General features: G+C 51.3%; 1 protein-coding gene across 8 annotated transcripts in view; it reads right to left on the bottom strand.

Annotated features, from left to right (window-relative positions):
- ZFYVE27 (zinc finger FYVE-type containing 27) overlaps nt 1-13,066 on the bottom strand; it is a 137,640-nt gene that overhangs the window by 12,373 nt on the left and 112,201 nt on the right. For 7 of the 8 annotated variants that reach the window (XR_009005601.1, XR_009005602.1, XM_057530507.1 and 4 more), the window contains 2 exons: nt 4,703-4,828; nt 637-795 (listed from right to left, as the gene is read on the bottom strand). Coding sequence is in view for 6 of the 8 variants with exons in the window: in XM_057530507.1 (XP_057386490.1) it covers nt 637-795; nt 4,703-4,828 (285 nt within the window). In the remaining 2 variants the exon portion in view is untranslated. The remainder of the gene's footprint in view (nt 1-636; nt 796-4,702; nt 4,829-13,066) is intronic. The other variant, XM_057530510.1, reaches the window with a different exon arrangement.

Below are 13,066 nucleotides of genomic sequence, written 5' to 3' on the forward strand. Positions count from 1 at the left end.
ATAGTAAAGTCGCAAAGACGAGAAGCGCCTCTCCCTGGGCTTTGTAAGCATGAGGTTCTGGGATTTGAGTTTTCTTTACTCTTTTCCTGTCAGTTTTCCAGTAAAAGTTATTTTTAAACAATTCTACCCTCTGCTGCTGACTGGGGGGGCAGGATGTATGTACACCTTGACCAGGTGGAGTGAGCAGACCTATAACCCTCTCGAACGCCAGCCTCTCACCGAGACCTCACTTTTCTCATCTGCGAAAGGGCAACAACAGGACCTGCTCATTGAACGGGCTTCAATGAGGGTTACATGCGAGAGCATTGAAGAGTGGGCCTGAGCTCAGATCCTGGCTCTGGTGGTCACCAGTTGGGCGGCCCTGAGCCAGGGTCAGCTACAAAGGCAATAAGAAGAGTTACCCACTTTATAGGGGTCTTATGAGAAGTACATGGATTCATATTTTCAAAGCACTTACTATGATATCTGGCATGTATTAAGCACTGATTAAATGCAGCTCAATACAAGCAAAGCCTAAAATGCACAAACAGCACTAACTTGAGGTGGAGGCAGGGGCCGATGACCAGGGGTGTGGGGAACCCTAGGAAATCCCTGAACAGAGGCCCAGAAGGTGGTCCCATTTCCCAGCAGCCTCACCAGGGGCCCACTGGCCGGCAGCTCTGTGCCCTCGCACGGAACAGCTGGAAAGGATATAACCCTCATCCCACGCTCCACGGGGTCTGTGAGCAGGAGGCCTCGGGGGGCAAAGACCTTCTCGTTTTGCTCCTGGATGTATCGGGAGATCTTCTTGAGGACCTGCAAGGAGAGGGACCGGTTGAGGATGAGGGTGGAGCACAGGAGCCCTGGGGGAGGGGATGCGGGGCCGTGGGGGAAGGAGCCACCTTCTCATAGTGGGTCTCCATGCAGAGGAAGATGAAGTAGGCCGTGGCACAGGCCAGGCAGCCCTCGAGGTAGGAGCTGCCCCCAATCTTCTCCGCCTCTGCGTAGAAGCTGTTGAGGGTCTTCACAGTCTCCTCAAAGAGCTGCCGCTCGATCTGGAGGGAGAGAGGGACAGGGAGCCAGGCCCAGGTCAGCCTCCCTGGAGGTGGCAGTGGTGGGGCCGCACCAGCGTTGGGGTTGGCGGCACACAGGCAAGACCGGCGAGGCTGCAGGTGCGCATGGAGCGCCACACAGGGAGTCAGGAGACCTGGGGTCCAGTCCAGACTTGGCCATCAGCTAGCTGTGTGACCTTGGACTAATGACTTAACTACTCTGGCCTCAGTTTCCACATCTGTAAAATGGGAGTAAGAATGACTACTTGACCTCCCTTGGAAACAGAAAACTCCCATGAAATCCAAGATGTGAATATTTTCTGCAGCGGATCAGGCAGGAATTCCGGTGACTTTGCTACACACACACACACACACACACACACACATACACCATTGTGATGGCTGTGAGAGGGCTCAGGACCTGATTAGTGGGGGCTCTCCACGTTTGGAGAGCATGAGGCTGATTGGGTAAGACCTCAGGAGTATCTTTCCAGGAGGAGGCACTTCTTCCCAGTTAAGAGGTCACCCAGGGGACATCCCTGGTGGTGCAGCGGTTGAGAATCCACCTGCCAATGCAGGGGACACGGGTTCGAGCCCTGGTCCGGGAAGATCCCACATGCCACGGAGAAACTGAGCCCGTGCGCCACAACTACTGAGCCTGCACTCTAGAACCTGCGAGCCACAACTACTGAGCCCGTGTGCCAGAACTACTGAAGCCCTCGTGGCTAGAGCCCGTGCTCCGCAACAAGAGAAGCCACCACAATGAGAAGCCCGGGCACCGCAACCAAGAGTAGCCCCCGCTCGCTGCAACTAGAGAAAGCCCACACGCATCAACAAAGACCCAACGCAGCCAAAAATTAATTAATTAATTAATTAAAAAAGAAAAAAACAGGTCACCCAGAACAGGACAGCCCCATGCATTTGGACAACTGAGAAGCTATCCTGCCTGCATCCATAACCATAATAGCTAATATTTATTAGGCACGTTCTATGTGCCAGGCACTTTTTATATATTCTTTCGTTTAACCCTCATAACAATCCTATCAGAGAAGTACGACTCCCACCCCCATTTTACAGGAGAAGTCTGATGGAAGCTCTGCTCTATGGTCCAGACCACCATCATCTCTGACCTCTTTAAGTGGTCTCCCTGCCCCCAGCCCTGCCAAGGGAGACTGTTAAAGTCAGATCATGTCATAACTCTGATCAAGAGCTTCCCAAGTCTCCCCATCTCTCTCCAAGTAAAATCCAAGGAGTCCTTACATGCCTGTGAGGCCCTCCAGGGCCCGGCCCTGCAACTCCTCTGAGCCCATCTCCTGTTCTCTTCACTCCAGCCACACCGACTGCCCACTGCTTCCTGAAAATGCCACAGGTCCTTTGGGCCTGTGTCCTCAGCTGCAGTACTTTTCCCCAGACAACCCCTACCCTGGCTCTTCCCTTACTTCCGCTTAGATCTCGCCTTTTCTGACAGCACCCCGCATCCTCTGCCCAGCTCCCCCTTTGTACTTGACCTCCTCTCTTATATTTCCAGTATTTGTTACCACCTACATATTTTCTTGTTGCTTTTTAAAGTTTTTTTGTATCCTCTAATAGAAAATAAGCTCCATGTGTTCACTCCTACATCTCCAGTGCCCAATACATTGTAGGTGCCTAATAAATACTTGCTGAATGCTGCGTGAACTGGGCCAAGTTTACACAGCTCTGACCCGAGTCTGTGCTCTTCACCATGCAGCCCTCCACTGGAGCCTGGAGTGGAAGGTCATGCTCCAAACTCAGTAGGTATCAGAGTGTCTCTCATCCCATTATTTACATTCTTTAAGCACCCCCTTCCCCACTCATCCCCACAGGACCAGAACTGCCCATCACATAAGGTTAGGGACCTCCCATTCCTGTCTAGGACAAAAGCTCTCCCCCCAAATAGTCAGAAGCTTTGGGGTTCCCAGCCACTACTTCTATAAAGATCTGGAGTGAACATATAGAGAAAATTATGTCCATCCTGTCTGGGACCCAAGCCCTGCTGCTGTATCTCAGGGATCACCCCCGCCCCAAAGGACTGGCATGCTAAGACGAGATCTACATCGCTCCCCAAAAACTGTTTAGGGGTCAGATCAGCAAAGGCCACCCCTGCCCCACCCTCCCAAACTCATTCAAATCTGCCTGGGCTGCTGAATGAAAGGTCATGGTCCTTCTTCTGCCCTCCCCCAACCCCAGGCCAGTTCTAAAGGGGCCTGAGATGAGGGCTACATACACCCAGGACCAGGAGCAAAACTCAGCAGAAGGAGCTGATGCCTTGCAGGGGGCCACTGGTCCATGAAACAACCAAGTAGCTGAGTTGGAGCGGGAGGCTGTGGGCAGAGCCCTTGGCTGACGGCCTCTGATGCCACCAGCAGACCCTGTGAGGGAGCATCAGGCTCTCCCCTCTGTCCGAGGTGGGGAGAAGGAGGGAAAAGCACCCTCCAGCCCTTCCTCCAGGCCTCTAAGCTTTCCCTGCCAAGACTCTGATCACCCAGGCACCCAGTTTTATCTATACCCACTAAGGAAACAGGAGTCCTGTGAAAAAGCAGAGAGTCGGACGCCAAGGCCCTTTCGGCCCTCAGTCAGTTTGGCACGTCACTTCCTCTTCCTGGCCCTGAGTTTCCTCTCTTAAACAATGGGATGAACTAATGCAATGCTTCTCAAACTTTTATGCACATATGAATAACTTCAGGATCTGGTTAAAATGCAAATTCTGAGTCAGTAGATCCAGGGTGGAGCCTGAGATTCTGTGTTTCCAGGGGACGTTGACGTTGCCTGTCCACAGACCACAGTTTTGGTTCAAGGGCATAGTTGTTCTCAATTGTGGTACACACTAAAATCACCTGAGCAGCTTTTGAAACATAGGCATACTCAGGTCTCGCCTCCAGGAGATTCTGATTCAAATGGTCTGAGAAGCGAGAGGGCGGGTCCGAGCAGCAAAGACTACCACTGTCCTATTCTACCCAAGCTGACGCCCTGCAAGGTTTTTTCGAAAGCTCTCAGGTGATTCTAACGGGCAGCCCAGCATGAGAATCACTGTACTAGGAGACCAGAGATTCTCAAAGTGGGATCTGTGAATCACCCAGTTCCATATCACCCGGGGATTCCTTGTTAAAAATTAAGATCCTCAGCCCCAGACGCACAGGAGAACCAACCAGGGAAATTTAAAGCAATGCTGATGCCTGGGCCCCAGTCCCAGACACTCTGATTTAATTGATCTTGGGTGTGGTCTGGGCATTGGGAATTTTTTTTAAGCTCCCCAGGAAATTCTAACGCACAGCTGGGGTTGAGAAGTGTTTCTAAAAAGAGATTCCTGAACCCAGTCCTGCAACTGAGTCAGCATCTCTGATGACACCTAGTATCATCCAATAAGCAAATTCCAATAAGAGCCAGGAATTTGCATTTGTTTGACAAGCTCTCTAGGTGATTCTCTGAAATTTGAGAGCCACTGAACTAGAAAATCTCTGAGGTGTTTCAGCTCTAACTTTCTAGGAGGTGACAGCAAGACAGTGTTAGGGACATTTTTTAGTTCTTCCACTTGAAGTGGCTGAGCAAGTTGTTTCCTATACTATTTTTTTCCTGGAAAAATATACGTATTGTAATAAGCCCCTCAGTTCCATCATAGTCTATGATCCAACTTTAGGAAAAGACATCCTTACCCGGCTGTCCAGCTCTGGGGGGAATTTGGTCTGGAACTGACAGATGGTCCCATCGCTGTAGTCTCTCTGGATAAAGACCTTGGTGGCCAGCGAGGCACTTCGCCGGAGCTCCTGCAGATTGTGGACCTGGGGAGACGTTCAGGAGACACGCACTCAAGGTGATCATCCTTCTAGGTTTGCCCAAGACTGAGGGGTTTATTGGGGTGTGGGCCTTTCATTGCTAAAATCAGGAAAGTTCCCAGCAAACCAGGACAACTTGTCCATCCCACAAATGTTCAAGGAAGGTTGCGGGAAGCAACTCAAACTTGTTGAGTTTACTCCAGAAGATGCCTCTAGCTATCCCAAAAAGATCTAGAAAAAGCCTGAAGCAGGGCCAAAGCTGAGCCAAAGTGAGAGGTTCTGGAACCACCAACAGAGCCAGGAACAAATTTTAATGAGAGGAAAACACTTCCTGGTGGCTGGCCCAGATCCTCTCTCTCTCTCTCTCTCTGTCTCTGTCTCTCTCTCTCTCTCTCTCTCTCTCTCTCTCTCACACACACACACACACACACACACACATGCATGGTGGGGTCTTTCACTCTTTCATTCATTCAGCAAGTATAAAATGTTCACAGCTTGTCAGGCTGTGGCTTGGGGACCCCAGCACTGGACAAGACTGATGCCTCGGACCCATCCCGCCTAGTAGAGCTGACAGGGTTGGGGGAGGGGAGCTTGTGGGGCAAAGGAAGATGTGATGCGCCCATGAACTCAGAGGGAGACTGGGGTTCAGGCCAGGTTATGGCTTAAGTCAGAGACACCACAGATTGTTTCCACGTCCAGCACTTCTCATCACAGGAAAGAAGGGGCCCACAGTCATCCAAATTTCCCAGAGAAAATTGTGGATAAAGTGGGCTGAAGCCAGAAAATGAAGAAATCTCCTGCCCTGGTAGGAAGGAGTGGGGTGACTTCTGTCCCTTGTCCACACCTGCAAACTTGACGTTGACACAGACTCTAGCATTTCAGAGAAGTGGGCTCAGTTCCACAGAAGAACAGGGCCTCTTTCTTCCACTTCCAGCCTCCATCACCCACATTCGAGACAAGCTTCCCACTGGGTGATATTCCAGGCATTGGAACCACGTGGAGCCCAAGCCCCAAAGGCAGAGTGAACACAGCCAGTTCATCCTGTGTAATTAAGGTGAATCCATTCAGTCACTCAGCTTTCATTTACTGAGTCCCTACTATTGCCAGGCTCTGGGGATGCTGAGCAAAAGACAGTCTGTGAGCCCCAGGGAGGAAGACAAGTAAATATACAATGAATCAGACTGTGATAAATGCTGCCCAGAAGTAGCATCTCTCCCAGAAACGCTTTCTCAGAAAAGGCTCCCTGAGGTCTGTGTGGAGTCATAAAGGAGCTAACAGCGGTGGGGGGTGGGTGGGGAGGGGGGGTGAGGGAGGGAAGAAAAGGCAACCCAGAGGGAGGAGATTGTGCAAAGTAACGGAGACAGCAGAGAACAAGGTCTACTCCAATGACTGGAGGCAGATTTCAGCAAGACTGAAGTTGGTTTGCAGAGCAGATAAGAGCAGTAGATGATGAGAGTATAGAGAAGGCAAGGGTTAGATCACAAAGAGCTTGACAAGTTCCTACTAGAGCGGAGGGTTTAAGATAGAAGATACTTAAATTGCTTAAGAGCTGGGGGAAGAATAAGTAAAGAGAGAAAGGTTTTCAGTGTGGTAGTAGGATCAGATGATAGATAGATCAAGGTCCTGGGATGGTGCTAACAAGACTTTCCTAAATCCAAGTGAATTTTGCTCTGTGGAACAGTGTGATCCTAAAGTATTGTGATTGGATGAAATAATGTATAAGTGCTCCTATAGTCCTTGATTCCCCTAATCAAGGTTTTCATTGAAGGAGTCCCCTTGACATTTAGTAGGATCCTATGATAGCTTTGAAAAATAAAAAATGCTTTGGTAATATAAAAATGTTATTCATCAGTGTGTCTGCTCTGTCTGGTTAAGGTTTCATATGGTTGTATTTTCGAAGGAAAAGGAAGGGGCTGTGACCTTCCTCCGACCTTCTAAACCAACATACATGAGCCTGACGATCTTGAGGATGGATTCCCCTAGCCCCAGAAGGATCATTCTGGTAGCTTCATGATTGGTGCATGGGAAATGGGCATGACTGGGCTAGGGGGCCAGGTGGAGGGATGACTATCTTTGTAGTATTCCAGGGGAAAATTAAAGTGGGTCTAACTTAAGAAAAATAATGGTGAGAATGGAAAGAAAAGGAAAGAACAGTGCTTCAGCCATTCTGAAATGGGCTCAGCTGCTTCCCCTCCAATATCCTCCTTTGTCTGTGACTGAATGCACACATACTGTGTGCTACCATGAAGGTATATGTCTCTAGTGACTGGCTAGCTGTTGACTACAGCCACTTCTTCCTCCTGGTCACACAGCTAGATTAATTCCCAGCCTCCCTTTCAGTTAGGTGTGGCCATATGACTGAATGGAATGCAAATGGAAGTGATGAATGTCATGTATAGGCTTAGCTCATAAAGACCACCACTCCTCTGTGAATTTTTTCACCTCCCACAGAAACCAAGAGAGCCATGTGTTGAAGATAGTGGAACCACAAGCTGAAGAGAGCCTGGGTCCCTGAATCACTGCCTAGAGGAGAACCACCTGGAAATAAGCCTCTATTTTATTACACCATTAAGATTTTAGGGTGCTACCTTACATAGTACCGTCCCATTTCCTTTTGGCTTTTATCAATGTGTTCTCAAGTAGCCAGAGTGGGAGGGGTCAACACCCTTTCCAAACCCAACAATATCCTGAGCCTTAGAACACTGTCCTGGCTCTGGATGACTAGGGATCTTCTTCCCTCCCTGGAGAGTGTTTGTGGGGTCTTGAGGAGTTGCTAGAGGATGGTATCAGACACACTTTATATGCCAGAGCCCTAGTTTCCCAGATCTACTTAGAGCACACAGACTCTAAGACTCTAACTCATCTGTAGTTAGTGAAGAGTAGGATCTAAGGCAAGGCAGGGTCTCCTGCCTCTTACTTCTCACCTTCCTCAACCCTCCCCTCCCTCCCATCACCATCCCCTAGCTGCTGGCAGCTGAGTTAGGACAGGACCAAGAGGCACTGCATGAGGAAGAAAGAGAAAATCAGTGGTGAGATCTGCTGACACCAATTTTTGAACTGCGTGGCAGGGCAAAGGAGGCTGCCAGGAGAGTGGGTATCCCAGGTCTCACATTTAGGGTCTGTACACTTGACAGAGTCAAGTTGGCAGAGGTGGGAAGGAGCAAGCACCGGAGTGCAGATGAGCACTCCCAGGCAGGTCGGACCAAGACAAACAGGAGGCCCCATCTGGCCCACATCTCCATCCTCATTAAAAACCAACTAATTGCAGAGGACGCATCTGAGACTCAACTCAAGAATCAGAAGGTTCAGCTGATGAGCCAACACCATCCTCCCTGGCTGGGGTGTGGAGGAGGAGTGAGCATCATGAGTCACAGGCAGCCGAGTCGGGCCTCAGGATGGAAACCCAGGCGCAGGGCCTCCTTCTCAGGCTGCACCAGAGCCCCAGCCCAGCCCATTGTCTGCTGCTTGTTAATTTCATGCCTCAGAGATCAAACCTCCAGTGCCTTTCTTGGCTAATGCTACTTGGGTGCATTAAAAAATCTCTTAGGGGCCAAACTCCTCCACTTGGACAAGCCCCTCCCAGCCAAGCATTTCCCAGTTGTCCTTGGCCATCTGGACTGTTTTCCGGGGCAGACCCTGCTCCCATGACACACATTCGCAGAGGTTTGTCACGCAGGAAATGGGCTCATTACAGTTTTCCAAATGAGGTCAGTGTATGGCTCAGGAGGCTTCATCCCTTCTCTGAGGTCCTCACACACACCCCTCCCCTAACGCTAACTCCTAAACAGAAATTAAGGAGTAGAAAATATCCAGTTTCCATGCTTTCCATCCAGGGATCCAGGGATATCCAATCTTTCTCAATTCTCTCCCTCTCTCTCCTCTCCTCCTCTCAAAACACTTTCTGCTGGAGCTGAGGACCTCCCATTCAGAATCCTAAGAGGATGGCCACAGGAGCTTGGCATGAGGTTTGCCTTCTCCCAACAGGTTTTTCCTGGTAATCTTAACTCAGTCCTAACAGTAAGAACAGCCTGGGGAAAATGACTCGCTCTGCAGCCCAGATAATGTGAACGCCCTGGGCCTTGGCAGAGCTAAGGCTTCCTCCCTCTGTGCTGCCATCAGAGTCCACCCAAGGCCAAACTGGGAAATGGGCAATATTTGTCCTCGGCCCCTCAACCCTGTGGGCATTCCTCCATCCCTCTGCCCTCAAGCTGAACCAGCCAGGCCCGTCAGGGTACCTGAGTCCCCATACTCCAGACCTTCCTGAACTCCTTTGCATCCGTCCCCCATCAAAGTCTATGTCAGGACCCCTAGTCCTCTACTCTCTACTGGGCAACACAGTTGGCTAATTGGATACACCTGGATGCAGCAAACAAAGCACTGGCCAGGGAGGCAGAAGACTCAAGTTCTAGTCCTGGCCCTGCCACTTTTTAGCCATATTTTCTTGGATAAGTCTCAGCACTCCAGTTGCATCATCTGTAAAATGGAATAATGATGCCTTCCTTGGCTCCTTCACAGGGATTAGGCAAGCTTCTGAGCCTCAGTTGTCTCATCTGTTAATTGGGGATAATGACACTATCCTCGCCTACTTCACAGGGTTGCTCTAAGGCTCAAAGATCACTCGTGTGATAGTGCTTTGTATACAGGAAAATGCTATATTCGCAGAAGCATTATAGCAGAGCTAACAGCAGGCTAACAGCAGCCTCCTGGAAACACTGCCTCGACCTAGAGATGTAAGTCTGCTGGTTAGAATCTGTGAACCATAGCAGACCTGAGAGGGAGATTTGCTGGGACAAATGGGCCTCATCACAGATGTGGCCACCTTCTCTGCCCACACTGCTGGCCCAACTGTGCCCACGTGTCTGAAGTCTCCCCTTCCTGTCCAACACCAGCAGCCTCTCTGCTGCAGTCTGCCAGCCCTGTCTGGAACGTGACCAGCTCCTTGGCCATTTCTCCTTTGTTCTTCCTCCTCTTCTCAGTATCTCTGGCACTTTCTGAGCACTCTGCATTCCTCCACCCTAGAAACCAGGCTCCATGGGTCTGCGCAGGGCTTGTCCCCTCACAGGGTCCTGAGGGACGAGCTCTCCTAGCTAACCCTGTGCCTTGTCAGAAAGCCGAGTGATGCCAAGCAACTGCACCTTGTTCTGTGGTGGCGACGACAGCAGAATAACAACAGTAACACTTGGTACTGATGTCACGCTGCTCAGCAGGATGCCCAGAGGCACTGCATAGGATCATTCAAAAGCCTCTGCTGTCCCCCTGGCTTGTGTTCCAGCTGGGTGGGAAATGGGGAAACACCACAAAAGAAGTCAACCTCAGAACTGGGGAAATCTGGTGTCCTGGGTTCCACTCCAAAATTCAAAGAAGAAACTTTCAGCTCTGCTGCTGACACGCTGTGTGAGTGTTAAATAGGTCCTCCCCTTCATGTATTAGCTTTACCACTTATGAAGTGGGAATATAAAGAGCTCCATTTCCCTTGTGAAATGAGGGGGTAGAGGAGGTAATTCCTGATCTCTTAAGCACTGCACATAGATCCTGCCCTCAGTCAATAGGTCCTTGGTTCAGCTTTCAAGTCCCTTGAAGGTGACACACCTATAGGCACACCCTGAAGAAGGCAGCTCCTCCCATCAGACACAAGGGAAATGCGGTCTTCTGGTACAGGAAACTCAAAAGGGGTGAAGAAGCAAGAAAGGGTAATATGCAAAATTGAACTGATGCAGGCAGCTCATTAAAACCAACCATTTGGGGTTTTGACCTGAGGATTCTTTGTCCCCTCCTGTCCCCCTGCCCCCGCGGAGGAAATGCGGATGTGAAGGTAGGTCTGTCATCCCTTAGCCAGGCTTTTGGGCTCAGAAGCTGGATGGCTGCACCACATAGCAACAGCAGCCAGCCGCCTTCTCTCCCCTAAAACTGGCTCAGGCTCGTCTCCAGCCCTCTAGGGAAGTGGTTTCAGGACTTGCAGTCCATGGGAAGGGGAAACCCCAGCTGAGGCCCCGGGAGCAACCCTGGCACTAGTGCCAACAAGTGGTGCGGACAGCTTCGGGACTCCGAGGGGGAAGATTGACACGCCAGGGGTGAAATGAGCTCCAGTGAGGAGCCCCTCTCTTCCCCCCTGCCACTTCGCCCCTCCCCCACGCCTTCCCTCCGGACCCCATCCGGGAAACCACCCCATCCCATCCTACCCCACCCTCCGTCTTCCTTCCCCGCCCCTAGCAGGGATCTGTTCCCACAGCAGCCGGGCACTGCCTGCGGGCCGGTGCTCGCTCCCTACCTCAGTGGCCATGTTCTGGGGGCGCTGGCAGCGCCGAGCAGCTGCGGGGCCCGTCGAGGCGGGGTGTCCGCCGTGCTGACTCGGGGAGCAGGTGGGCTGGCGGCAACGAGGCGGGGCCCGGGGCGCTGTCCGCGGTGCTGATGCGGACGCCGCAGACCCGTGCGCCCGTGGGCTGCTGGGCGGGCGGACGCCTAGGTCCTGGAGACGGTCACTGTGCTCTCCGCGGTGCTGATAAGGGCGCCGGGCCGGAGAGGCGAAGCCTCACCCGAGGCTCTTCCGGGCCCGATCGCTGGTTGCCGCTGCTCTTGCACGCAACGGCCCGGTTTATCTTTAACAGGGGCGGCGGGCGTGGGGGCGGCGGGGGGTGGGGGGGGGAGGAGGGGCCAGGCGCCTCGGCAGATCGGGTGGGGAAAGCGGCGGCCCCGGACTCCGGCGCCCGCCCGCCGGAGAGGAGCCCCGCCCGCGGCCAGAAGCTCCGCTCCTGCCCGGCCCGGAGGCCCCGCCTCTCCTGCCTGCCCCTCCCCCTAGTAAGAGAGCCAGGACCTCGGCGCTCGCTACCGAGGCCTCCAGGGACTTGCAGACTCGGAGGAGAGAGAGGCAGGACCGTTCTGGGGAAAGACACTCCAGCCTGCCAAGGCTGAGGGTCCTCGACTTGTTCGCAGGCCCCCAGGTGCGGGCTCTTTACCTTTCCAACACCCTTCTTCCAAACCCCTCCCCCATCGTGGCCCAGGCTGCCTCGTCTGTGTTTTTTTTCCTCTTCTTTCTCTTCCGTTTCTTCTCTGTGGCCCCCTCTCGAGGCTTGCATGGACGTTCCCTCCTCTCCCCTCTCTCCTTTTCACTGCCTTGAACCCTATTAGCTAGAGGAGGCTGCTGCAGACCGCAGAGAATCATCTCCTTTCTTTAAATATGTACCCTTGTTTCATCCCCAGAGATACCCTGGGGTCCCTTCTTTCAGGGAGCTCCAGAACTGAAGCCAGCCTCTCCTTGCTGCTTTTCCTGGCCCTGCCCCCAACCCTTACTCTTCCCTCTCTCCTCTGAAATCCCAGAGTTGACATACACACCACCATCACCAATCAAAAACCACAAGCAGATGGTGCCAAGTGGGTACGCCCACTCTCTAAGGATGGCAGCTCTGGCTCTGGTGCCTCTTTCACATTTTCGACATCACACCTTTCTACCAGATGACCTATCTATTTGCTTGATAAACAAAAAGGAACTACCAACACAGGTGCCCTTTCACACACCCATACACCCCTTGGTCTCTGAGGGGAAGCTGGGTATATGTTCCTCCACAGCTCACAGCTGCCTAAGGGTCAACAGGGGCAACCCACACACAGGGAGCCATGGGCAGCCAGCAGAGCTGGGTCCTGCCTCAGGCAGCATGACCTTAGGTAACTACTTCACACCTGACCTTCTTTCTGTAAAATGAGTGTTGGACTTCACTAGACTATTTCTAGGGATCTTTCTTTTTCCTCAACCTTTTATTTTGAAAATTTCAAACATACAGAAACATTGAAAGAATAGTACCATAAACTATACTATCCACCTAGCTTCAACAGTTGTTAACATTTTGTCACATTTGCTTGATAGATAGATAGACACAGAAACATAGAGATATATTTGGCTAGATTATTAGAAAGTAAGTGACAGACATTGTGAGGGTTTATTCTTAAGTACTTCACCATGTATCTCCTAAGAATAAGGGCATTCTCCTACCTAATCACAATATTATCATCACATTTTTTTCATTATTGCAAACTCAAGATTTACTGGAAATTATCAGTGTTACCGAAGATGGCCACAAAGATGATACTCATACTAGCCACAGCATGTTGAAAGACTTTTCTTTAGTGTTGCACATTTTCTCATATGTATGGTCCACAGAAGCAGAAAAGTCCATATTTTATCTATAAACCTATAGATACGTATTTTCAAATTTTATCTATAGCTTTAAAGGGAGAGAAGTTTCTATTTTG

Source organism: Balaenoptera acutorostrata, chromosome 16 (assembly GCF_949987535.1).
Source record: "Balaenoptera acutorostrata chromosome 16, mBalAcu1.1, whole genome shotgun sequence".
NCBI classification, from domain to species: domain Eukaryota; kingdom Metazoa; phylum Chordata; class Mammalia; order Artiodactyla; family Balaenopteridae; genus Balaenoptera; species Balaenoptera acutorostrata.